The sequence below is a fragment of the Telopea speciosissima genome, chromosome 6, assembly GCF_018873765.1.
Source record: "Telopea speciosissima isolate NSW1024214 ecotype Mountain lineage chromosome 6, Tspe_v1, whole genome shotgun sequence".
NCBI lineage: Eukaryota > Viridiplantae > Streptophyta > Magnoliopsida > Proteales > Proteaceae > Telopea > Telopea speciosissima.
The window spans coordinates 51,851,554-51,876,684 of record NC_057921.1 but is presented as its reverse complement, the minus strand read 5'-3'; the positions used below and the strand labels follow the sequence as shown (position 1 = coordinate 51,876,684).

The following is a 25,131-nucleotide window of genomic DNA, read 5'->3' as shown; positions in this document are numbered from 1 at the left end:
GTTTATTTTCCAACAGTAACAATAAAAAATCCATCTACTTCTTAACCTGGACTGGTTGGAACTCTCAATCTAGTTATCATAGCTAATTAGGCCCAACAAAGCCATTATTTTTTTTGTTTTAAACATTTCTGTGCAGAAGATCTTTTCTATTTCCTTTTCCACTATTGGGGAAATGAAGTAGCAATATCCATTGCATGATTTTATCAGGGAGATGACATTTGTCAGGAGTAGAGAAAAATCTCACTAACAAATGTATGTTTTCGTATCCACGTTATGTTGATAACATATAAAAACTAAGCCAATTTGAAGAAAAATGGTAAAGATACACGGGGTTGGGGACTTGGCATCCCAATAAAAACGAAGGCATCGCCAAAATCAAGCATCCTCCACATCGAGAGAGATAAATAAGAGAGTAAAAAAAAAGGAAAAAGTATTTGCATTTCTTTTTAAGAATAAAATACATGGATGAGAGGGAGAAGCAAAAGTCATGAGACCTGAAATTACAGAACAGTGTTGATATGAAGTGCTTTAAGCAGTGAAGTGGCCATCTGCTTCACTAAGACTTGACCTCCAGAGTGTTCTCTGCGCTCCTCAATGAGGTTTTGAAGCTTCTGAGGCAGATCGTTCTCAACAATGAGTTGCTTAGGCCGTGGGTGGTGTTCATAAACAGCCTGCAACAGTGTTATGTGTGAGCATATTATCATAAATGGACCAGATAGCAGCTCAGAAGACCATATTAAAATGCCATCATATCACCAGGTTCCAAAATCATAAACAAGGAACCATGAAAACTTTGCTTAAGAAAAGATTTTCAATATCACAAAGTATGGGTACAATGACATTCTAACACCTACAATAATCAACTTAAAGCAGTAGAAACCAACCCTACAATAATCAACTTAAAGCCGTAGAAACCAACCTTATTCCCCAGTTTAAAGAAACTATAGAGAGCTTTAAAAAATATATTAGACCATCATGTAGTGTTTCTTTTATCAAATAGAAGAATGCTGAGGCTTCATAAATTAAAATAATATAACAGCTTAAACTAATGAGAACTTCAACGAAAAAAAATAAAAACAGAAACAAATCTCTAATGCATTACAGATTCTAGATTATTCTAAAAGCTAGAGAGAGTTTTCGCAAAATCGATCAACGAAATTCAAGTTTCTTATTCATGACTTTTTTTTTTATAACACCCACTTCCTTGCTCCCATACCTGGAAAAATTAACAAGAGACTGACACTTATTTACAAGCAGAAGATCCAAATGAATCAAATAGAACCGCAAACCATCTGCGACAAATGCATTTAGAACTATTTTTCCAGTAGGCAAAGCAGGGAAAAAAAAAAGAATAAAGATATGATTCAGATGTAAGACAATATAACAGCATATTTGCATGATCTATAGTTAAAATTACACATTGAGAAAAAATAAGCTATTGGCTTGCTCTGCAGATCCCCAAACAAAGCTTCTTTCATCAAACAGATGTCAATATGCCTCCCATACCTTAAAGAATATGACAAACCAACGGGTCAACCCAATGAGGAACAGACCAATATCATCGACAAACCACCTAGACCTGACCAACCAAATTCCACAAGAACTTATCCACCATTGCAATCCATGAGCCAAATTTTAGTCAATAGGCAAAGTTTTGGTGTAGAAAAAAAGTTCTTCAGAAACACCAACAACCTTTCCACCTCTGAAATCTTCCAATCCAGTAATAACAAAGGAAATGGAATGACCTCAAAGAAATTCACAGCATCATCCACCCACAATAAGTAGCCCCAAACAAAACAAAATCACACAAAAAAGAAAATGTTGTACCAAATGGCATACTGGGGCAAGGCAACTACAAATAGTGCCCAGGGAAAGGAGGGGGAAAACCGTCACCTTTATCAACCTGAGAAGATTAAGACGAGCTATAGCATCTTGATGGTCGAGCCTTGCAATAAGTAATGGTGTCAAACCATTAACAGCCAATGCTGTATTTATTCGAGATGATTTACTGTATTCCAAAAATAAATTGGTTAGTCATAAACATTAATAAAGCACCAAAAATCTAATCATGGTTGTAAGAGTAGCCCCTTGGATAAGACACAACAACAGGTCTACTAACAGCATAGTGTCGCAACTAGGAGCTCCAATGCCAAAATTTGACGTGACTAGATGTCAAATGTTGGAGAACAATGATTGGTCAGGCTAACATAGCAGGTTGGGAGCATAATTCAGTAATTTTTTGCACCAGGACATCTCCTAATTGCCTCATCTAGTAGTTGGTCCATGCTTTCCGCATAGCCATAACATGTACCTCTTACACTGTTAGTAACACTGGTTCATGGTGTATTCAATAAATATACTCAGATATCTTCTTTTAAAAATGACAAATAAACAAACACACATCTTTCGGATAAAAATGGTGCATAAAGGTTTTAGTATCCACTATTGTGCCAAGAGAGAGAGAGAGAGAGAGAGAGAGAGGCATACGTGATCATTTTCAAGAAGGGTTCCAATATGTGCACGAAATATTGTTGTGGACAGCCTTGGAAGAACTTCACTAATTTGTGGACTGCTTCCTTTCTCAGTAACGCCTGTTCTACTTTTCTGTGGTCATTGTCATGTGCCAAGCAGACTGCAAGAGAATCCAGTGCTGTCACTGACCATAGCTCATCATCCAATAGACTCAAGTACACATCCAACCCACCATGGGCTCTTAATTGCTCCCTAGAATTACGGGAAGCGTGGGCCATATCGCACAGTAGAGGTAGAGCATATTGTTTCAAGGGTGAATCCGACATGATGAAATGCATTAAGTGTGGAATAATTCCACTTTCGGCAGCTTGCTCCTGTCTCCTCTTGTTTATCTTGCAGAGATTGAACAATGCACTGAGGACCTTCAACAATGAGATTATTAGTCAGAAAGAATCCACCAATGGGTCATCAACAGAGACTTGATCTACTACCAAGGAGCTCAGTTGCAGAGGCAGATTTCCACCTTGCTTTCCTAGAGTCTGATTTAAACTTCAACTAATTGAATGTAAGTAGGGATAGCCATCCCATACAAATACAAGCAAGAAGAGAGAGAGAGAGCTTTACTTTAAATGCTTTTACATAATTAGTTAATAGAATGCAGTAAATAGACTCTATCACTATGACAACGTACACCACTTTGAGTCACGGGTCCAAATCCTGTCATCCCAACCTATTCCTTCTCCTCTGAGTAGTAACGATGGATTAATTGAGGCCAATTAAAATTGGACATAGATAACCTTTCATTTGATGATACTATATGCACGCAAGGTGTATTGGGAAAAAAGAATCCTTTTCTTTACAGTTGAATGTAAGTAGAGCTAGCCATCCCATACAAACGCAAGAAGAGAGAGAGAGAGAGAAATCTTTAGCTGAAATGCTTTTACATAATTAGTCAATAGGCTGCAGTAAATAGACTCTATCACCATGACAATGTGGACCACTTTGTAGTTTAAGAGACTATGACTATGATTTGCAAGTCGAGCTTAAAACTATAACTAAATTAAAGTTCTTTATATGCTTAAAAGAATAAAGGATGAAAGAAAACAATAAATTACTGTTCAACACATAGGCATACCAAGGCAGTAAACTTTCAGGAAGGCTGAAACTACAATACAGGACTAACATACGCCTTCTCTTATTCTCTATATTCTGCAATAAGTTGCGGGGAAAAAAAAAAAGTGAAAGTAAGGCAGGAAGTTATCGAGTCAAAGTATTTAAGGCATAAGTTGTCTCAAAGTTTGGGACCTTCTTTCTAAAAAAGAGCTAAAGATTTCACTGTTCAGGCTTTATGATAATCAAATGAACTTTAGCATAAATCAGATCATATTCTCATTCAGTCATAGCTAAAGACTTGTCTGTTCAAAAAGGTCTGAAGTCAACTAATTATTTCTACAAGTCCAAATCTCAATGCTATTCTTATTATCCCAGAGGCGATGGATCATTTTTTAGTGTTTTTTGGTTGCTAAGTCATGCTTCAACAGAGTGAAATTGACAATTTGCGTTAGCAAATTGGCCGGTAAGGGTAGTGGCTAAATTCTGGCAATGCCTTGGGATCAAATACTGCCTTCACCTCAGTGGAGTGGTTTTTCTCTAGGGGTGTAAAAAAGAATACATTCAGCACACACGCATCACCCCTGCTACATGTTTTATTACTAAAATGTGATTAAACAAAGTAGAGATTGAAGGTTGGAAATCGGAACAAGTATGTTGTAACGACCCAAATCTTGGGCTTGACCCGAGAGCCAAATGGGTCGCTGGCTGATCCGTTGAGGGATCATGGAGAACAAAAAAAAAAAAAAAAAACAGAAAAGGAAAGAAAAAAAAGGGAAAGAGAGGAAGGGGGGAAGGATTGTGACTGATTTCCTTCCCTATTTCTGATGGGATTTTGGGTCTTATTTACAGAGGAGGATAAGTCTTTTATCATCCCATCTTGGCCTGAAGACTTCAAACTTAAGAGGAGCCAAAGAAGATTGGAAAAGGAGAAGAGAAGGGCTAAGAAGAATCACGGCTGAAGAGAGGAGTGAGGACGTTGGCTTGGTTGGAGGTAGGCTCCCCATCCCAAACTAAGGTTCTTGTCTTGGTTTTGCTGGGGTTCGGTGTTCATAGGCTAAGGGTTTTAATGGGTTAGAGATACAAATCTGAAAAAAAAAAAAAAAAAACTGTACGTTATGGTGTCTTTAAAAATCTGATCTAGCTTCATTCCTATGAAATTATTTAATATTGCTTTTATACCTTGTCTTGGATTCATCTCATGTATTTTAAAATTTTCTGTTTTAAAGACTGCTATGCTGTTTTTTTGTTTCAAAAGAATACTGTTTTGGTTCCATATACTGTTATGAGTTTTAAAAATACTGTTTTGGTTCCATATACTGTTATGATGTTTAAAAAAATACTGTTTTGGTTCCATATACTGTTATGAGTTTTAAAAATACTGTTTTGGTTCCATATACTGTTATGATGCTTAAAAAATACTGTTTTGGTTCCATATACTGTTATGATGTTTAAAAATACTGTTTTGGTTCCATATACTGCTATGATGCTTAAAAAAATACTGGTTTAGTCCATATATTGTAATGGTGTTTTTTTTTAAATACTGTATTAACTTCACATACTGCTATGGTGTCTTTTAAAATACTGGTTTAGTCCATATACTGTTATGGTGTTTTGAAATACTGTATTAGTTTCATATACTGTTATGGTGTTTTTTTAAATACTGTTTTAATTTCATATACTGTTATGGGGTTTTAAAATCCTGTTTTGATTTTATGTCATGCAACTATTTAATACCCTAATATGGGGTTTTAAATTCCGTTTTGGAGTCTAGTCTTATGCGATTATTTTAATGAGATTCTTTATTGCTTATTCCATTATGTTTGAGAATACTTTGAGCCGAAAGTGGGGCTAGTTTACTAATCCTTGGGGGTGGCTGCCCAAAAAGATGGATTATGGTCCTACAGGTAGAGTCCCTTTTGTTGCTTCTCACTAGAAACCCCGTATGACGGTATGGGAGGTGAAAGCCCTTTGCCTTTGAAATTAAATTGTTTTGCAAGTCCTATACCACCTTATGATTGGTAAGGAACGGGAATAGGCTGGCATTAGTATTCGTGCCGTATTAGTAAAATAGTCTAGTGGGCTATACTTGTACCACTAGTTATTTTGGTGATTTTTGCCCGTCTCTATTAGTATATAAGAAAAAAATTTCCCATGTAATCTCCTTGCTTTGAAATGAGATGTTATATTTTGTCGTGGGAAACTTTCATTGGCCTTTTGCCCCTTTGATAGACAGGCTATATGGAAATTAGTATAGTTGTCATTTGATTTGGATTTTTGAAATGTAATTAAGGAGTATCGTATTTTGAAAATTTATAGATGTAAAATTTGCACTTGCATACATTACATTTTGTTACCCAGCTGGTCCATGTACCACTGATATCATATCTTCTCAAGCATTTCTTTTCTTTATAAGGTAGCCTATTGAGTTCCAAAACTCAGGCAGAATGTGATGTTTTGCAAATGAGGGCTTTGGTCAAGCTTGAAATGAGGACGTAGATGTAGCCAAAGAATCTTGGGGAAGAGTGGTTTTGAGTGCGAGTGATTTGGAAGAGCTTGCCAAGAGAAATTTTTTTTGTGTTTATCTTCAGAGTAGTACCTTATGTTCCTGGAGTTGGATAGTCTATGTTGAACTTTAACTCTATTTCAGTTTATTTGGTTTTGGAACATTGGTTACGTTTCTCTTTTGGAGGACTCAGATATTTATTTCGGTTTTAAATTTAATGACTATCCAGATGAAATTTTATCTTAGGTGTTCATTGTGTAGCTTTGAGGATTAGCAGGTTGATTTGAGTTAACGACTCGAAATTCGTTCGTTCAGGTTTTGGGGCGTTACATATATAGAATTTTTTTAAGAGACCAAAACAGAATTTACTAGCTTATACAGGGTTTTACACAGTTAGGAATTCCAGTTTCTTTCCAAAAATTCAAATTTCAGCTCAACAACAGAGAAAAATGTTGCATGCATCAATCCGTTAATAATTGGTAGTACTCACTTCATGATGTATTTGAGATATAAGAGGCCCTTCTTGGAGTTCAAGGTTTGGAATCAAATGTCTGATCGCATCTGCACGCTGAAGATTCTCTAAACAGTTTGCGTCGGTAGACAAATGATTTATACACTTCAATAACTACAGTGGGAAAAAGAAATAGAGATGCAATTTATATCCTGGAATAAAAAATATTTAAATAAGCTGAAAGCACTGTTATCAAGTGAGATTTTGAACTAACCTTCAAAAGAATAGGAGGCTCAATTCTATTAAACATCTGGAAAAGACGGCTGAGCAAACTTTGGCCACACATGTAGGATTTGACAGTTGTGTCTGCTTGAGCAAACTCAAGAAGCAAGTCTGCAACATTCTCAAGATATTCTTTAGCCACGTCGGTATTCAATGTTGATACCATATGAGAAAGTAAACCAGAAGACGTTGTACTTCCTGGTCTAGCGTTTAGAACACCTGAGCCAGAGAGTACGCCTGATGCGGTCTGAGATGCAATCCCAGATGTTGAGACAGCTCCCTCATTTGGTGTTGGTGGTCCTACCTTCTTAGTTACTGTTTTGTGTGAAAGTTTTGGAATATGGTCAATATTTCCACCTTCTTTTCCACGTCCAGAAACTTCTGCTAAACCATGAATGAATACTTTTACCAATATTATGAGAAATGATTATATAAAAAGTCCCCAAACCCAACCCTTTGCCTAATAAAGGAACGGCAAATAAATACAAAATTATGAAGATATTTTAGTTAAAACATGGATAACAAGAAGTTCTATAAATTACTTCTAAAAATCTACTTTTTGACAGCAATATGAAGTATTATAGGAAGCATAAAACAAATTACCTGCAAATTCTGCCATCAGGAAATCTAGTTCACCGTCTGTTTTCCTTTCTGTAGATGCATGTAGCAGAGGCAGTATACTTTCATGCCGGCCCAACCCAGAGAAGTGGCGCACATACTCAAGCTGACCAGAGAAATGTTTAAATGGAGGTTCCTTCTCCAACAGGCTAAGAAGAGGTCGAACCTGGTCTTGCTGATCAGCTGATGTGGCGGGGAGCCCATTTGATGCATTTTCCATTTGTTTTAGAGGCTTATCAATGGAGATTTTATTAGTAGAGTTATTGATTCGCTGTTGTTTAAGAAGGTCAGCTTCTGTCCAAGATTGATCAAATTTTTGTACGTCCAAGAGTTCCAAGTCTTTCAAAGCGGAGTCCTTGGTTGGTCGATTTCCAACATTATCTAGACCTGTTGGCTCTGGAGACGCAACTGAAGCTTCTATTACAACATGGTTTGACTGAGGTTTATCAGTGTCCCCAGGAAAATATATGGTATCAGATCGGTTGATATCTGATCTTTGGGACTGGGAAGCAGAAGCACGTAATGGCTCTAATGTTCCAGATAGGGAAGAAGGATGATCGGTGATTCCATTCCGGAACTTCAGCATATCAGGTAGATCAGCACCAGAAGGTGGCATTTCACAATGTACTGAAACAGGATGATTATAATCCAATGGAACAGAACGTGGTCGTTGAGCTGAACCATCGGCAGGAATAGACCCACTGGCACTTGAAACAAAAGCTAGCCGAGTTGCCTCATTCAAGCTGTGGAGGGTGTTAATAAGCCTAAGAAGTATACCATTCTTCGCAGCTATGCGACAGAAATCATTTCTGGGTGTTGAACGCTGGAGCATGAAGACCTGCCACATGCAATCGATAGCTAGATGAACCATTTCCCTGGATATGTAGAAGAAACTAATTAATATGGTTAGATAAAAGAAATAAAGGTAAAATCTTGAAATTCTTCCACTGAAGAATTGTCTTACAAACATTCAGAGAAAACAAAAGAAAGGCACAGCAGCTTAACCATCAGATCTATGAAATTGTGTTCAATACTAAGAGTAAAGCAAACCAGAAAAGGTCAATAAATTAGGGGCAGTCCATAGGGTCCTTTACATTTTTCCTTTCTAGTTGGATAAGCCATAGTTGTCACGGCGGTTAGGCGACCCAAGGCGGTAGGGAGGGGCAAAATTCAAGGCGACACCAACTAGGCGAACAAGGCGGCCAAGGTGCCTGCCTAGGCGACCAAGGTGCCAAGTCGAACAAGGCGCCTGGCCGCCTAGGCACCACCTAGGTGACGCCTTGACAACTATGAAATAAGCAGCCAGCGGTCATTCGTTGATGGTTAGGAGGTGACAATGGGTTTCAGACAATGAGTTTCAGCCCAGGTCAGTGATATGAACCTCCAAAGACCTTCCATTTTAACACATGCACCAAGGACACTCAAAGCCCACAGCATGCAATTGCCATATGGAGCACAGAGGGGCCATATTGAAGGACAGTCATTTAAGGATCTGTATGGTAACTTTCCCAAAAATCGATTCTGGTGTTTTTTCTGATTCTGGGGGCAGAATTGAAACAGATTATGTATGTGTTGTCCGGTCCATTTTTGTGATTTTTTGAAACGGACCGGGTGATATAATAGATTCTGGCAGGGTTTTGAGAAACACCAAAATGGTGTTTCTCAGATTTGAGAATTGATTCTACGAAATGTCGAAGAAACAGCGTGGACTTCAGTGAATCAGGGGCATTGATGGAATTTACCATCAAAACATAACAAGACTTGCTTCTGTCTCACGTCTCACTTTGCTTCTTATTCTTCTTTTACCCAAATCTTCTCTGTAAAAAACCCTAAACCCCACGAAACAGAAGAAGATGTCTGACCTTTCCTCCTCGTCTTCCTTTACTTCTTGCTTCCGCTCCACCACTCTACCCATGGATCTTGACCCATCAGCAGAGGAGTCACCGGCGGCGCCGCCTACCTCCGGCAGCACTAATCTCACCACCTACGTCCACCACACCGACCTGGGCGTCTTTGTTCTCACTTGGTGCTATAACGTCGTCTGAACCAATTTTTTCTGGTGTTTAATTGTCTTACGAAACGACATAGATTGATCAATTCTTGAACTCAATCATGCAGGGATTTGGGGTTTGGAAGGTTTTGTGCTGGAATTGATCATCCTGTAGTATTCAACATCTTTTTCTTTTAGATTCTTCTTTGACGCTTTGATTTGTGGATTGATTTGGGTTTTGTGTAATTCCATGACCGATAACCCTGAATTAGGTTCCTGCCACGATTTCTTGTCAAATTCAACCACTGATAGAACTTTCTGTATAAACTTCTCCAAAACCTTCAAGAAAAATCTGAACCCATTTCTTCCAAGCTCCTTCCCTCCCTATCCTGCAATTCCCCTCGTTTGTTCCATCAGTGGGTAAAAAATAAATTATTGGAAACCACCTGCATTTCCCTTCTATTACCTTCTCAATATCTTCACCAATTTATTCAATACTGCAAACTGGTACTGTAATCAGTCTTTGATCTTTGACTAGTTCTTTTTTGTTGCAAGTTGTAATATGTGACTTTCTACTTGGGCAATCCACCCAAGGCTTACTATCTCAATTTAGACACTGGAAGAGACCTCACATGGCTACAATGCGATGCCCCCCTGTGCCAGCTGCAACAAAGCTTACAGCAGAACCAGAGCAAGAAAGCCTGCAAAAAATCAGGTTTTGATTCTAAGGAGGGAACATGTTGTGGGCAACAAGTATTACACTACAAAAGCTTGATTTGGGGGTAAGACCAGAGATATCTCCATTGATTGCAGAGTGGGCTCAGGGGATGAGCCCAGGCTTTGTTTCAGCGTCGATAAGAAGAGGGTTTTGCAAGTGAAGCAATTGAAGTGGAAGTTCAGAGGAAATGAGAGGATTGAAGTGGATGGGGTCCCTATTCAGGTGTCTTGGGATGTTTACAACTAGTTCTGAGAATGGGCATGCCATGTTCTTGTTCAGGTTCAAGAAAATGGAGGAATTGGAGGATGAGATGGTAATGTTTCCACAACAGCAACAGCAGCTGTGTGGGTTTGGGATGAATGGGTTCGAGTGGAAGAAGATGAAGAAGAGTCTGTTGAAGACGGGGAGCTCGTCGTCATCGTCGATGTCTTCAACTTCGTCTGGTTGCAGTTCTTCTTTGATGGAGTGGGCTAGTACAGAGGAGAGCAATCCATGCATGTTTCTGTTTCTCTATAATAGCAGAAACAATTTTTTACCAGGTTTACCATACAACATTTGTTGGTACAGAATTACTCCAAAAATCTAGAAACAGAAAAAATCAATTCTGACTCAACCAATTTTTTGAAACAGAATGGTTGCCATCATAGTTTGAGAACTCGCAAGATCTTGTTTTTTTGGGAGGTCGAGTCGAGTTGGTGTACGAGTTGAAAAAGTGCAACAACTCGAGCGAGATCTTGACCCAAACTCCTTTATATGAGTGTCAGATCTCGAGATCTCGGTGGGAAATCTTGGCATACAAACACCTATCTATGCAAACCTTGGTATACAGACACTTATTTATGCCTAATATCATTTTAGTAAATGCTTTTGTATTTGTAGGCATTACTTAAGATATTATTCATAAATAAGCAAATACCCCCCTATTTGAATCCAATAAAAATAGTTAAAAAATCAAATTCCAAAAGGAAAAAAAGTCAACCCCCCAATTCAAGAATAAAAACTGGATTTTTTGCGGTAGATGCAATTTTCAACTTTCTAATGTTGGGGTTTTTCTCAAATCTAAAAATTCCATAAATCTTAATATGATAAAACATTGCTAAAAACCAAAAGTGCAATAAAATATTCATTTGTTTTGGTGTCCAAAAAAACATTTTCATTCAGAGCAATTTTGACAGAATTCGCGCACACCAAATTAAGTTTGACCGGTACATAACTCCTTCAATATAAATCAGATTTAAGCAATCTTGGACTTGTTGGAAAGCTTTGTTAATATTTTACCGCACTTCTGGTTTTTAGCAATGTTTTACCATATTAAGATTTATGGAATTTTTAGATTTAAGAAAAACCCCAACATTAGAAAGTTGAAAATTGCATCTACCACCAAAAATCCAGTTTTTGTTCATGAACTAGGGGGTTGACTTTTTTTCCTTCTGGAATTTGATTTTTTAACTATTTTTATTGGATTCAAAACAGGGGAGTATTTGTTTATTTATGAATAATATCTTAAGTAAATGAAATACAAAAACATTTACTTAAATGATACTAGGTATAAATAAGTGTTTGTCCTGTGTCTGTCCTGGTTTCTGGCATAAGTACGTGTTTGTCCTGGTCTCCCACTAGGCATAAATAAGTGTTTGTCCGGGTCTGTCTTGGTTTTTGGCACAAGTAAGTGTCTATCCTGGTCTCCTACTAAGTGAAACTCTTATTTGGACTTTGTTTTTGCAAAATCTGATAGTGTCATTGTGTTTAAATGGCCTAAAATAGGCTGAATACCAAGTTTCAGACCCAAACTAGGTCTAAAACCCACCGAAACCAGGTTTCAAGTTGAAAAAAAAATGCACCAACTAGACCGAGATCTCAGTTTTTCCCAGGGTCGAGTTGGGGTCGAGTTCCGAGTTTTAGTACCTTGGTTGCCATACAGATCCTAAGCATCTAGACCTTGAACATGAAGAACATCTAACTCATGATACAAATAAGTACAAACCTGTATTTTGCATAATCAGCCTCAAGAAAGCCAACCAAAACAGGAATTCCACGGCAAGCAATGAACATCTGCAGTGTCAAGGAGCTGCATAAAATAATCTAGCGTGATTAATTCTGGATGAGTAATCCAATAAAAAGTGATGCACTGGAATGAGGCTAAAAAAGGAAACGTAAGAGAAGGATCTACACCTTGACTGACAAAGCTGCTGCAAGAAATACACAGCCTGCATACGAACTTCCCGAGGACGATCAGGAGCCGCAAAACTCATCACAACGGGTATCTGCGATTTCATTTCACATTCACACTATGGCAATGGCTACTCACAATAAAAGAATGTCTCACTTCTTGAGGCAGAAAAAATTGTCAAGTGGAAGAGAAAGAGTAGACAGATGATGGCAACCCATTTGTCCATCTCCTAGCCCAACAGTTTCAGGGTGCACATGATGAGGTTAAGTCACACCATTTAATGAGTTCCACCAGAAGGACTTAAGTCCCAAACTGATGTATGATTCTGCCATCCTGTCTTTCAACAGAAAATTTTATAAATCAAATGGCTAAAATCATACTGAGCCAATATTTGCTTACGAACCAGTACAACTTCTAGAATATTGACATGTCACAGTTACAACACTGGTGGGTCTCAATGAAGGTCCAACAGGAGATATCTTGAAATTTGTATAGACATGCACCCATACTTACCAGGCCAATAAGACAAGCATTCTCTAGATAATCAGTATTGTCTTTGATTATCAGATTTATCATTTGAAGCACAGAACATATAACCTGCAATTTCACAGAACATTCTTAGCCTCATCTTGGCTTCTCAAACTGCTTTAATTTGCATAGTAAGCTACTATTGCCAATAATTGAAAACAGCAGTTAGAGCCCTCAGAAAGCATACTAACACGAGTTTTAGGAACTTCAAGCAGTTCCATCAGAGGAAGCAAACCATGTTGTGTAACATAAACAATTTTCTGCTCTGGGCGCACGTGAAAAAAAGCAGTAAGCTTCTGACAGGCAGAGACAATCACATCTTCTGGTTCTTCTGGCTTCAGTGAACCAACTAATCTGGTAATTTCGACCGCCTATTTTGACAATGAAACCATATAAGGTAACTTTGCTAGTGTTAGTAAATGCTGTTTGCGCTATGGTGAGTGTCACAGTGTTAGAAAATAGTCTGAGTAAATATTATTTCTGTTCAGCTTTTCACAATATATCATGAAATAGGAAGATATATTATGGGATATGAGAATGAGAGTTACATAGGTCAGCCTGAGAGCCACCATTTCATGTTGGAGAATGTACTCCTAACCAATTCTACTTTACCTAACATACCGAGTAGCCCAAATTCCAAATATAAAAATACCACAAAATTCACAGGTCACGTTTTAACTACACTTGCACATTGGCTCCAAAAATTTTGTATCAAATAACATTTGCTTCTTGAAAATTTCTCATGCAAATTGAGTTGCTACAGCTGCATTTGGTGACCTTTAAAAGTGTGTCAATTAGGAGCTAGATAGACCTGCTCACAAGGAGGGAATCATGATCAATATGTAAGGACTGCAAGAATGCTGCGAGAGCATAAGCATACAACAACAGCTTCAGGTCTTTATACTACATAGAGGAGGGGGAAAATGAGAAACTAGCATTTCATGCAGTAAAAGGCAAAAATTAAGTATTAATTAGAGGTCTTGAGAAAAACTAGATGGGGTAACCTAAATTGTTTAAAGAAACATAATGGTGAAATCATGAATTCCAATAGGCAGTAGAGGCTATAGGTCTTATTAAATGCATGTGAATAGGGTGGGGGGGGGGTGGGGGGAAGAGAATCTAGAAGAAGTCACTGAAAGTTAAAGAAAGCAGTTATCAGTTAACATCACTAGCACATTGATGTGCTTTTGTCATAAGTGAGGGTATCGTGGATGGTAAGAAGATGCAAGAAAAATTACAGAAAAAAATGTAAACTCAAAGACAAATGGTTTGCTAAATGTGTTTAGAGCGATGATCAAAGAGTTCTGCTGAAGGGACCATCATGGAGAGATGAAAGAGTCATCTTCAACAAGTATTAAACGAGAACCACATAGAGGATGCTGGTTTAGGAGGAGTGAACAGCGCTAAGAAGATGGTAAATAAGGATACTTCCAATGAGCTATGATCTCTACTCAGATAAGGTTAAAGAAAAAATGAGAAAAATGAAATAGGGACAGCATTAGAACCAGATGGTATCAGATAGCATCCTGATTAAAGTACGGAAATGAATGACATGTTTGGAATTTGGATTACCTTGACTTACTATTATTGTTAAAGGAAACCTAGCATACTTAATAACCAATGATTTTCCTGGCACCCATTTTGAATGAAGCTCAATAATTATTTGGCTGCATTGTCAACACTCAACACTCAAGTTTCATTAGGTCCCCAAAAAAAATAAGTTTTCATTTACAAATCTATAGGTGCAACAGTTAGTAAACCACCTATAAAGAAATGCAACTATAAAGATATTTTGGTGACCCAGTCCAACCCATGGTATAATATCACTTGTTGAAGAGGATCGTGATGATAATGATGATAACAATAACAACAATTATTTCAACAACAAGAAGCATGCTCCTTGCTGTCAACAATTTCTACTGTCTATAGTATCAGTATTATAAATTTTGCAGAAACCCAAGTCCCTAGTCACATCCAGAACTTCAGAATCATCAAGCCGAACCAACAGGCCTTTTGTCTCATACATCAAAAGTCATTAGTGATTTCTGTAACTTTCAGTCAATGCCAATAGGCTAAAAGATGTTTCAGCTCCTACAGAGAAAACTTGGCAACATTATTAATGTCTTCATATTTAAGGAATCCCTAGAGTCTACCATTACCAAGGTCAGCAACAATCCATTAGCAGGATTTATGGAAAACCTGTTGGCAATCAACCCTTCCTGTATAGATCTTATCCCAAAAGAAATATAGAAATCATGTTAAAAGTTTGGCAAAGAGATCATCAGTGAGGAAACATCAAGAGGCATCATTCTCTTGTTTCTAACACTCTTGCAAGTTAGGCTCTATACCAGAAAGTACCTCCTTGCTAAATGACCCCTCTTCTTTGAGTCCGACTTGTTCAGCCTCCAACACATGACCATATCTAAATCCAAACACCATGTCCATATCTCACATGCTTACATGATTAACCCCAAATAATCATAACAGAATTCCCTGATAACAAATAGTGCAGAATTGTTCCCAAACCACAAAAAGATCAGTGGGAGATCAATTGCAATGACAGAATTTCTTTTCTCCTTTTTTTTTTAAGATACGAAAGCAAAGACAAAAGGATATGACTTGAGCATCACACCGACCATGCAAAGCCTCTCAACTTGCAATTGCATCTCTATAGGAAAAACAACATAACACCTCTTTTTTTTTGGTCTAAACCATTGGCTAGAGTATAGCCACTATCTTTTTATTTATAATGTCATGGAAAACAAAATAGGAAAAACCCTATGTAGGATAGGGAGAATCCCTTACTACTTAAATCTTCTTAAAAATATAAACTATTCCATAGCTTTAACAAAATAGAAACTAGAGGCTAGAATGTAGAACACATGTCCAGCCTTTTTAGAAACACTACTAAAATAAAGAATACAACTTAGTAAATCAGAAACTAACATTAATCCCGTATAAAACTCAAATCCTTAATATTTGGGCCTATAGAATTGGCCCATTACAATAGTGAACCCAAAAATATTACGCCCATGGCCCATAAACATATTAGTCCATTTTTGGTCTAGTCTGATGGCCTGGTTTGCTGCTGGTCTTCTTGTTCTTTTGAAATGCAACCATAGTATTAAAACTCGTTTCGTTTCGGTGTTTCGGTCAGACCGAAATTTCCGAGATTCCAAAATTTCTATGAAATATGGTATTTTTTCTGTGGGTGTAAAATGCCAAAAATGACTGAGATATCCGAAATTTCCAAAACGAGATGACCGAAATTTTTGAAAATTCACCGAAATTTCTAAAATATTCGAAATATTGCATTTTTCAATTCAATGTTGCATTTCATTTCGACTCGACCGAGATACTCGAAATTCTCGAAATCTCGACCGAGACAAAACAAGTTTTAGTACATGATTGCAACAATTCTCCCCATCTTGAAAAAAACTCGTCCACGAGTTGTAGTGATACTGAATCAGATCCACACGATCATCCCTCAATTGAAGGTAGAGCAACCCTGGATATTGTTACGTCAACACAGTGGCTCTACTGTCCCTTCATAGCTCAGATACTAAATTGGTGGGGTATTCTAATCACCTAAAGATTAGCGTTAGAAAAGTAATCCAGGACCGTAGGGATTAGGGACTCAAAATTGAAACCAGAATTTAGTAACTTCCCAAACAGTCATTCCCAAAATAATAACCAGATTTGAAACTTCTAGAATTAGAAACTGGAACCAAAATTAAAAACTGTTGAAGGATGATCCGTCAACCCGTGAACCGGACCCGGTTACACTAAAGTGTCTAGATTCATTATGCACATATTGCAATTGTGATTCTGCTAGGATTTTATTTCCATTATTGTAATGATTTCTAATTATAAATAAAGTGGTGGCCTCTGTCGTCTTGACAAGCCAAATCATTTCCTCTTTTCTCACTTCCTCTCAACTTGGTATCAAAGCGCAATCCATATAGGGATTTTTTTTAGAGTCCACCGCCACTACTGCCATCGCCGAGGCTTCGGCCTCTTGGTTCAGCATGGTTGACTGAACATGTGTTAATGCATGTCGCACCATGCTAAACATCATTGACCATTAACCACCACCATGCTACCTACTGCTACCGCCCTACCTTGTACTGGTCGCCGACACCCCTGTGTCCCTTTTTGCCCTCCTTTAGGGCATTCTTATTTTCTCCGATCACGTCGGTCTCCCACTACCGCCGCCTGCTGGCCCTCCTTAGGCAAACCACCTGCCACCACCAGCCACCACCGATGGTTTCTATGGCCTTTTAAGGCCCTGCCTGCTTGCTGCCACGTCTTCTTGGGCCTCTCCAGCCCCTGCCGGTGCAACTCCAACCCCTACCGGTGCCTTTTTCCAGCCCTATTTTTGGCTCTACAGCTGTTGTGACTTCTCTTTGATGCTTCTTTGAGGTGTGTCTGCCCTCTTTATGGTTCTCTACCTCTCCCTATCTTGTGAGTAATAACTTCTTTCCAACCTCTAGTGCATTTGTTGGGTTTTTTTCATGGAGGGATCTGGTACATCTGGTGCTACTGGGAGCGGTGATCTAAGTCACCCTATTGCTCCTCACCAACATCCTTCTCTCCAACCTGGCCCCACTAAGTTGAATGGAACAAATTACTTAGCTTGGTCTCACGTGTGCCTCCTTACCATTCGTGGTAATCATTTTTTGTGGTATTTTAATGGTGACACGCCTATGCCTACTGAAACTCTGGCCAAGGATAACTGGTTAGCAAACGATGCCATGGTCATGTCGTTCCTTTTGAACTCCATGGATTCATCCATTAGTTCCAGTTTTGTCCTACTTAATTCAGCCAAGGAGTTATTGGATGCAGCAAAGCACACTTATAGTCAAGCCAGCAACTATGCCCAAATATATGAAATTCGTCGTCACGCTCAGGAAACTAAACAGAAGGATCTGTTTGTGTCTACCTATTATTCTGCCCTGACGACATTATAGCAGCAATTGGACTTCTACCATCCTGTCACTATGAGTCTATGACTAGCCCAATTGATGCTGCTACATTTGCAAAGGAACGAGAAATGGAACGAGTTTATGCTTTCCTCACTGATCTTAATCCAAAATATGATCAGATACACATTCAAGTTCTCAACAGGAGTACCTTTCCTACTTCACTTGAAACCTATTAATATGATTCAGTCTTCTCTTGTTACTACACACAGTCTTCTTTACCTGTGGATAGTGCTGGTTCAGTCAGCAAGGCTAGTTCTACTTGTCCTCCAGTACAATGTGACTATTATGGCCGCCCTCGTCATACTAGGGAGACTTGTTGGAAATTACATGGCCGTCCCAAGGGGGCGGAAAGGGAGGGGAAGCTGGTTCTGCTTGTCCTCAGGCTCAGGCTCAGGCTCAGGCTCAGGCTCACTTGACCGAAACTCCTGAGGTTACTAGTACTTCATCTATGTCTGTAGAACTTGTGACTCAGCTCCAACATATGATGACCCAACTTGGTTCTGCCTCTACTACCACGGCTTCCTCTCCATCCCCTGCTTCCCATTTAGCCCAAGTAAGTATTTTTCTTGTGTCCTCTCATACTGATTCTTCATGGCTAATTGATTCTAGACCCTCAGATCATATGACCAGCTCCTCAGACCTGTTTGCCTCTTATAACCCTTGTTCGGGCAAAGACAAGGTCCGAGTCCCTGATGGTTCACTTTCTGTTATTTCTGGTAAAGGATCTATCTCCTGCACTCCCAGTATTTCTTTATCTTTTGTCTTACATGTTCCTAATCTTTGTGCCAACTTGCTTTCCATTCACCGTCTAATGTAGTCCTAGATAGATGATAGAATCTACTCGGAGCTAGGTAAAATCAGACCCTTGCAACCTACTAGCCGATTGGCAGTTTTGGGGTTGTTTAGGTCAAAACTAGGGTTAGGTTTAGGTGAATGGGGGTAAATTTTATATAGTAATGCTAGGCAGGTCTAGGGGAAGCTAACAGTGAAGGTTTGATCAAAGTTTGTATGGAATTTCAAATTTCAAAAAATTAGGGTTATGGTTTCGGGTTTTGGGAAACAAAAAATTAAGTGAAATTAGGGTTTAAGGTTAGAAATTAGGCTAGGGCTTAAGGTCGAATATTCTAGAGATGAAGGAGAAGATTCAGCCAAGGTTTGATGAATAATGGAGGGTTAGAAGTGATGGATCTGCAATTTAGGGTTTTGAGGGAATTAATGAAGGATGGAGAATTAGGGTTTTTAATGGTGGAATGGGCCTACAACCAAGGTCGAGTGGAAGAGGAGGGGTGAGGGGGCTGTGGTTGAAATTTGGTTGAATTTGGTTTGTGGAATAAAGCTGGACAGAAAGTTTAGGCTTTAGGGGAGTTAGGGTTTAATGGGGATCAATTGTGGGTAGGTAGGTTTAGGTTGGAAGGTGAGAAGAAGAAGGTAACTACAGAAATCAGTAAATTACTTACTTGAAAAAAAAACAAATCTTCAAAACAGTAGCAGCTTGAAGATTGATTGAAGAATGTATCTCCCAATCTGAGCAGATGCAAGAAGTGAAGAAGAAGAACCTCTCGATCTTAACAAATGCAAGGAGTCGATTGGAGATCCACCAATCCCTCACCTTGAGATCCACAAGGCAGCAACACTCTCACAGGCGCAAAGGCAGCAAGTATAAAACGATATTTTTAAACTCTAAAATCTGTGGGGGAGCCTCCCATGTTTTCTATTTATAATATGGCCTTGGGCCCAATTCCTAATACAAGTCTAAAAAGTCCTCCCTCTAAAAATCGTGGAGGGGAGGATTTAAAACAACTTTAAACTCTTAAAACAATTTAATAAAAAAAGATTCCTAAGTAACCAATAGGAAATAAAAACCTAACAACCAATTGAAACTAATCACTTAAATTGAACCAAGTCTGAACCGGTTCAATTTAAGTTGCATTAAAACTGAAAAAATGAACTAAGTATAGGAAAACTAAAACTGATAAAATAAACTAAGGCTCCACTACTGGGCCCTAATCTTAGGGCTTCTTCTTCTTCCTCTTCTTCTTGCAGGTGCTTGGATCTGCATCACCGTCTTACTACTGATCTTAATTGTTCTGTTCACTTCTTTTCCTCTCATTGTGTTTTTCAGGACCTAGTGATGGGGGCAACGATTGGATATGGTAGAGTGCAAGATGGTCTTTACTACTTGGCACCTGGTCTTACTAACCAAAATGGGAAGTGGATATAGAAAATAGAAACTGATGGCAGCAGGATTAGTCAAACTAACCAGGAAGTATTTAAGGCAGCAAACAAGCGCCAAAAACAGATTTAATAATTACCAACCTTAAATTCCAGAAATAGTAACTTTCAGGTAGCAGAGAAACAGAATTAGTAGCATGCAGGAAAATGGAAAGTAGGACAGGAAGCAGTGCTTTAACAGCAGTTTGATGGGGCAGCAAACTGCCTAAACACTTAACACAGTCTGGAACATATGGGGCAGATTGGTGGGTTGTATAGGTAAGAGATTTGATCTGAAACCTTGCAGAAAACTGTCAAGGATTAGTGATTAATATAAGAACTTCAAGCGACAGAAAGTACAGGTAAACTAAAATGCACTGAATGGAAGAATAGAGAACTGACCTTTAATAAAAGAACAAAAGAAGAAGAAGAAGATAGAAGAATAGAAAAATACAAGAAAAGATATGTTAGTCCTCTCACCTAACAATGGAGAAGGAATCCTACCAACTCCAGCCTTGGAATCCCATCAAGGGTTCCCTACTGCATCCAGTAGAGCAGTTTTGAATCCCACAAAACCATGTTCTGTCTCTGACAGAGCTCTCGAAGTGGGTATGGTCTCCTACTCTTTTTTTGTAACTTCAAAGAAATAAGCAAAATAGGAAACCCCTATGTATGGTAGGAAGAATCCCTTACAACTGAAGTCTTCTTCAAAAATCAAAATAGAAACTATTCTAGAACTTCAACAAAATAGAAACTAGGGGATGGAATGTAGAACACCTGTCCAACCTTCCAGAAACATTACTAAAATAAAGAATACAACTTACTAAAATGAAAACTGAAATTAAACCCGTATAGAATTCAAATCCTTAATATTTGTGCTATAGAATTAGTCCATTACAATATTAATTAGTAACCCAAAATATTAAGCCCATGGCCCATATAACCCATTGGACACTTAAAATTAAACATATTAGTCCATTTTTGGTCCAGTTTGATGGCCTAGTTTGCTTTTGGCCTTCTTGTTCTTTTGAACTGCATCAGACTCTACCAGAAAGTACGTCCTTGGTAAATGACCCCTCTTCGTTGAGTCTGACTTTCCCAGCTCCCAACACATGACCATACCTAAATCCAAACACCCTGTCCATATCTCACATTCTTACATGATTAAACACCTAGGGTTAACACCAGATCAATTTTAACCACAAGTTAGAGCCTCCAAAGAAATTATTGCATACCAGAAAAGTAATGCTCCTAACATTAATAAAACAAAAACACAGGTCACTGAGACTTATCCCAACTATATGGGATAGGCAACCCAAATAGTTCCCTGCCGTTCCAATCAATTTAATGTGATGTCTACTGTAAACTCATATGAACCCATCTAGTTAACATGTTATTTTATTCGTTTTATTCGTTTCACAGAAATTTCAAGAAACATCTTCAATGCAGTGAACTAAGCTCATCCCATCTAGTTAACATGTTATTTTATTTTTGTTAAGAAATTTTAACCTTTTTCTTCTCCCCTGGCACTATTATAACCATGTATGTCATAGGGAACCGTTATTCCAATGATTTTTATTTCATCTTGGGATTCAAATAACATCAACCCTTCCCCAATAATTTGTACTTTTCGCATTTAAGATCTGAAAATTTTCCCTTCCTATAATGATGATATTTTTAAGTGAAGAATAACTCTTTTCATGCTTATGACAGGTGTATGCAGTCAAATAGTCACATAATATGCATTCCTTTAGTAAGATGGATGTCTAACATAAATTACAAGCACATTAATATCATGGAACAGCTCAAAATGGAAAAGAATACTGAGCACCTGTAAGGGAAAAAGGCTTTCTCCAGACAATTTTTCATCAAACACCTGTTCAATAAAGAACGGATTAAATGTCAAGAATGAACCTTAATGAAAACCATTGGATGTACCTTATAATTCATAAAACATACCAAACTGTTGTCAATACCAATTACATCCTCCCTAAGCACACCCATCATGAGGCGCAACAGGCCTCCCCCATTAGCTTGCCCCATCCCATTCTCCAATCGTTTCTGAGCCATTCTAGCTTTAAGTTTTGCTGCCAGGTCATTTGATCCAGCATCATGTGAAGTTCCTTGGTTCATATATGATGAAGAAGCAGATTTTGAGGCTTCAGACACACGATCTTCCTGGTTTCTGTCCAATGGCTGAAACAAATCATCCAAGGAAGCATCTCCTGGCGGATCACTAAATCTACTCAGTTCATTGCTTCCAGATCCAATTGATGCCTTCACAGCCTTCAAAAAGACAGTTCCTTACATTCATTAGATTGGCTGTTAACCAAATGAAAATACATGAATATATGTAAATATTCAAAGTATCCAAAAACATGTTTTATATGATCTAGTATGTTGGCATGTAGCACTTTAAGAAGTGAATAAAATCAGTCATGCTTTATCATAAACCAACAACATTCATGTTGTCACTTCCTAAACCATCTTGTTATAAACTATATCTATAAAACCCCTCAAGTAGGTCATGATATATTGTAATTTAATATAATAAGGTATATTTATATGTACTATGGTAGGTATTAGATGATTGTAAGATGTGTTGACATGATACTTTGGCTTGATATTTTAGGACTTGAGAGACTTAAGTACTACGATAAACAGATTGAATTTGTAAATCACTGTAACAAGCAACGTGAGGGAATCATACTTGTATTACTATATGATGTATATTGAAATGTATGATCATAGCTTTGTGTTTTATGATGTGTAATATAGTATATGAGCATGATATGGATTACTGAATGTTTGACTTGTATCCAAGATAAATGAATGTGAGAGAATTGTATATGTGTTGCTGTATTGAAATATTTGACATGATACATTTAAAATGATATGATTATGAGGTGAATTATATGATGTTAAGTATATGTTAATGTGTTATATGACAAGTTGTATGAGTATATGTTTGTGTACAAGAAATGTGAACATGTGAATGAGAAATGCAAATATGTGTACGAAATATGTGAACAAGAGTACGAGTTATGTGAACAACTGTACGAGATATGTGAATCAAGTGAATGAGATTGATAATAATAGTACAATGAGAACATGACCTTGTGAATATCGCCCCTTTCCAATAGGGGGTTACGTACTGGATGAGGTTTCTTACGAGCTATACTTTGGGACTACGAGTTATCCTTCAGGACTATGAGCTATCCTTCAGGACTACGAGTTATCTTTCAGGACTACGAGCCATCCTTCGGGACAACAAGTTATACTTCGGGACCACGAGAATACGAGTACGAGTACGAGCCGTGCTATTCCTCTCCCGGGCTGTAGTACCGAGATAAAGAGTTGAATAGATGACACGAGACCAGGCTAACATCTTCGATATAGTGCACTATCGGTATTTCATAATATTGACTAAGACTTGACATAACAGTAAAACGTTGTATTTGTACACTATAATTGAACCACATTAGCACTTGTTTGTATTGTATTATGTTTTCCTCACTGAGCTATTAGCTCATCCCTATTGTACACTTCTTTTTCAAATGATGAGTTCAAAGGAGAGGTGTGCAAAACTTCACACTCTATAGGCTGAGTGCACGTGGCACCAAGGTTTAATATTTTGCGATATATCGGTATCTCGGGCCTACCGAGATATCCGAACTATCCGAAATATCGCGAAATATTCCTGAAATATTGCATTTTTTCTGCAATATTTCGGGGGTCCATCTCGAGGGTTATTTGGCCATATCTAGGCCTGAAACTTCATGGACACCCTTATTTAAGATAAATAAACACATTTAAACCACAAAATTGTAAAAACATGAATTGAAATTGGTGTTTTGGGCTTGCACCCTTGATTGAGATACGGTCGCCGACCCTAATGTATAAACCTTGGTTAAATACACATTGGTTAGGCAGTTAAAGTCTTAAAGACATAAAAGAAATGTAAACAAACTAATTAAAACTCATAAGACATAATTCATAATCATATTCTCATAAACTCCATAATACATTAATAGTCAATAACTCAAAAGTCAAAACTCAATAGCTCAAATGCTTAAAGCCTTAAAGGCAATACAGAAAGTGTCAAAGTCACAACTTCACAAGTTCACAAATTACAAGTTATAAGTTACAAGTGCTAATAATAGTTGTTGTGCCTCCCTGGATCAATCCCACTCATACCCCACTGGAGTCGACGTCCATTGTTCTCTGTTTGAAGGACATATGTGGACCACGTTATAGAATCGGAGAAGAAACGAGTATAGTCATCCACAAGTGTCATGTAAATGGAGTCATCAACATACTGTAGGTATCCAATCCTAGGATATAAACTAGGGTTACCAATCGATCCAGTCCGTGAAGAAGATGATCCACTGTGATATGATGTCGGCGCTGACGCAAGAGGCATTGGCATTGGCTGCATGTATGGCTGGTGAGGTTGGTAGCTAGTCCCGCTAGGGTATGCAAAGATGTCATCTACAAAAGATGATCCAGTATGTCCCTGGGACTGGGACTGGTAGTCATAGTCCCCTACCCCAGTAAACTGCCCATATGATGATGATCCATATCCATATCCATATCCACCACAAGATTGTGATGCACCATAATCCGATGCCAATGCAGTGGTATATGCGTCAAAAGATGGGGCACGCCAATGTCCAGTCGGTCCTCCCTCCCTATCACCCATACCACTAGCAGAGCTAGATAGGTCATCAATGTCCTTGTGATCAGGTTGCAACTGTGTTTGTTGAGCCCTACGCTTCCTGCTGTATGGTTGTAGGGGGCGTCCTGAGGGTGGGGGTGCGGGGGCACGTGCTCCGTGATCCGTATCTTGTGTGGCATGATCAAACTGTGTCTCTCCAGTGAATCGGAGTGGCTCTACAGGCGCCGTATCTTAACCTACCACATAACGCTCTCGCATGCCGTCAAATTCTTCACCAGCATTACCACCACCAGCATCACCACCACCATATGGAAAAAAAAATTTCGACACCGTGAGGCTGTAGATCGGCCTCCGATGTCTAACATATATTAATATCATCAACATCCAACAACATTTGTACAAAGTATTTTTA

At 38.4% G+C, this 25,131-nt stretch overlaps 1 protein-coding gene across 4 annotated transcripts in view; it reads right to left on the bottom strand.

Annotated features, from left to right (window-relative positions):
* Positions 1 to 240: 240 nt before the first annotated feature.
* Positions 241 to 25,131, bottom strand: part of LOC122664315 (MAP3K epsilon protein kinase 1-like) — an 89,871-nt gene continuing 64,980 nt past the window's right edge. For 3 of the 4 annotated variants that reach the window (XM_043860084.1, XM_043860086.1, XM_043860087.1), the window contains 12 exons: positions 22,001 to 22,327; positions 21,873 to 21,917; positions 13,037 to 13,216; positions 12,831 to 12,914; positions 12,320 to 12,411; positions 12,132 to 12,215; positions 7,425 to 8,314; positions 6,814 to 7,205; positions 6,579 to 6,713; positions 2,488 to 2,894; positions 1,894 to 2,008; positions 241 to 671 (listed from right to left, as the gene is read on the bottom strand). In XM_043860084.1, the coding sequence (XP_043716019.1) occupies positions 501 to 671; positions 1,894 to 2,008; positions 2,488 to 2,894; positions 6,579 to 6,713; positions 6,814 to 7,205; positions 7,425 to 8,314; positions 12,132 to 12,215; positions 12,320 to 12,411; positions 12,831 to 12,914; positions 13,037 to 13,216; positions 21,873 to 21,917; positions 22,001 to 22,327 (2,922 nt within the window). In that variant the 3' untranslated portion in view covers positions 241 to 500. The remainder of the gene's footprint in view (positions 672 to 1,893; positions 2,009 to 2,487; positions 2,895 to 6,578; positions 6,714 to 6,813; positions 7,206 to 7,424; positions 8,315 to 12,131; positions 12,216 to 12,319; positions 12,412 to 12,830; positions 12,915 to 13,036; positions 13,217 to 21,872; positions 21,918 to 22,000; positions 22,328 to 25,131) is intronic. The other variant, XM_043860085.1, reaches the window with a different exon arrangement.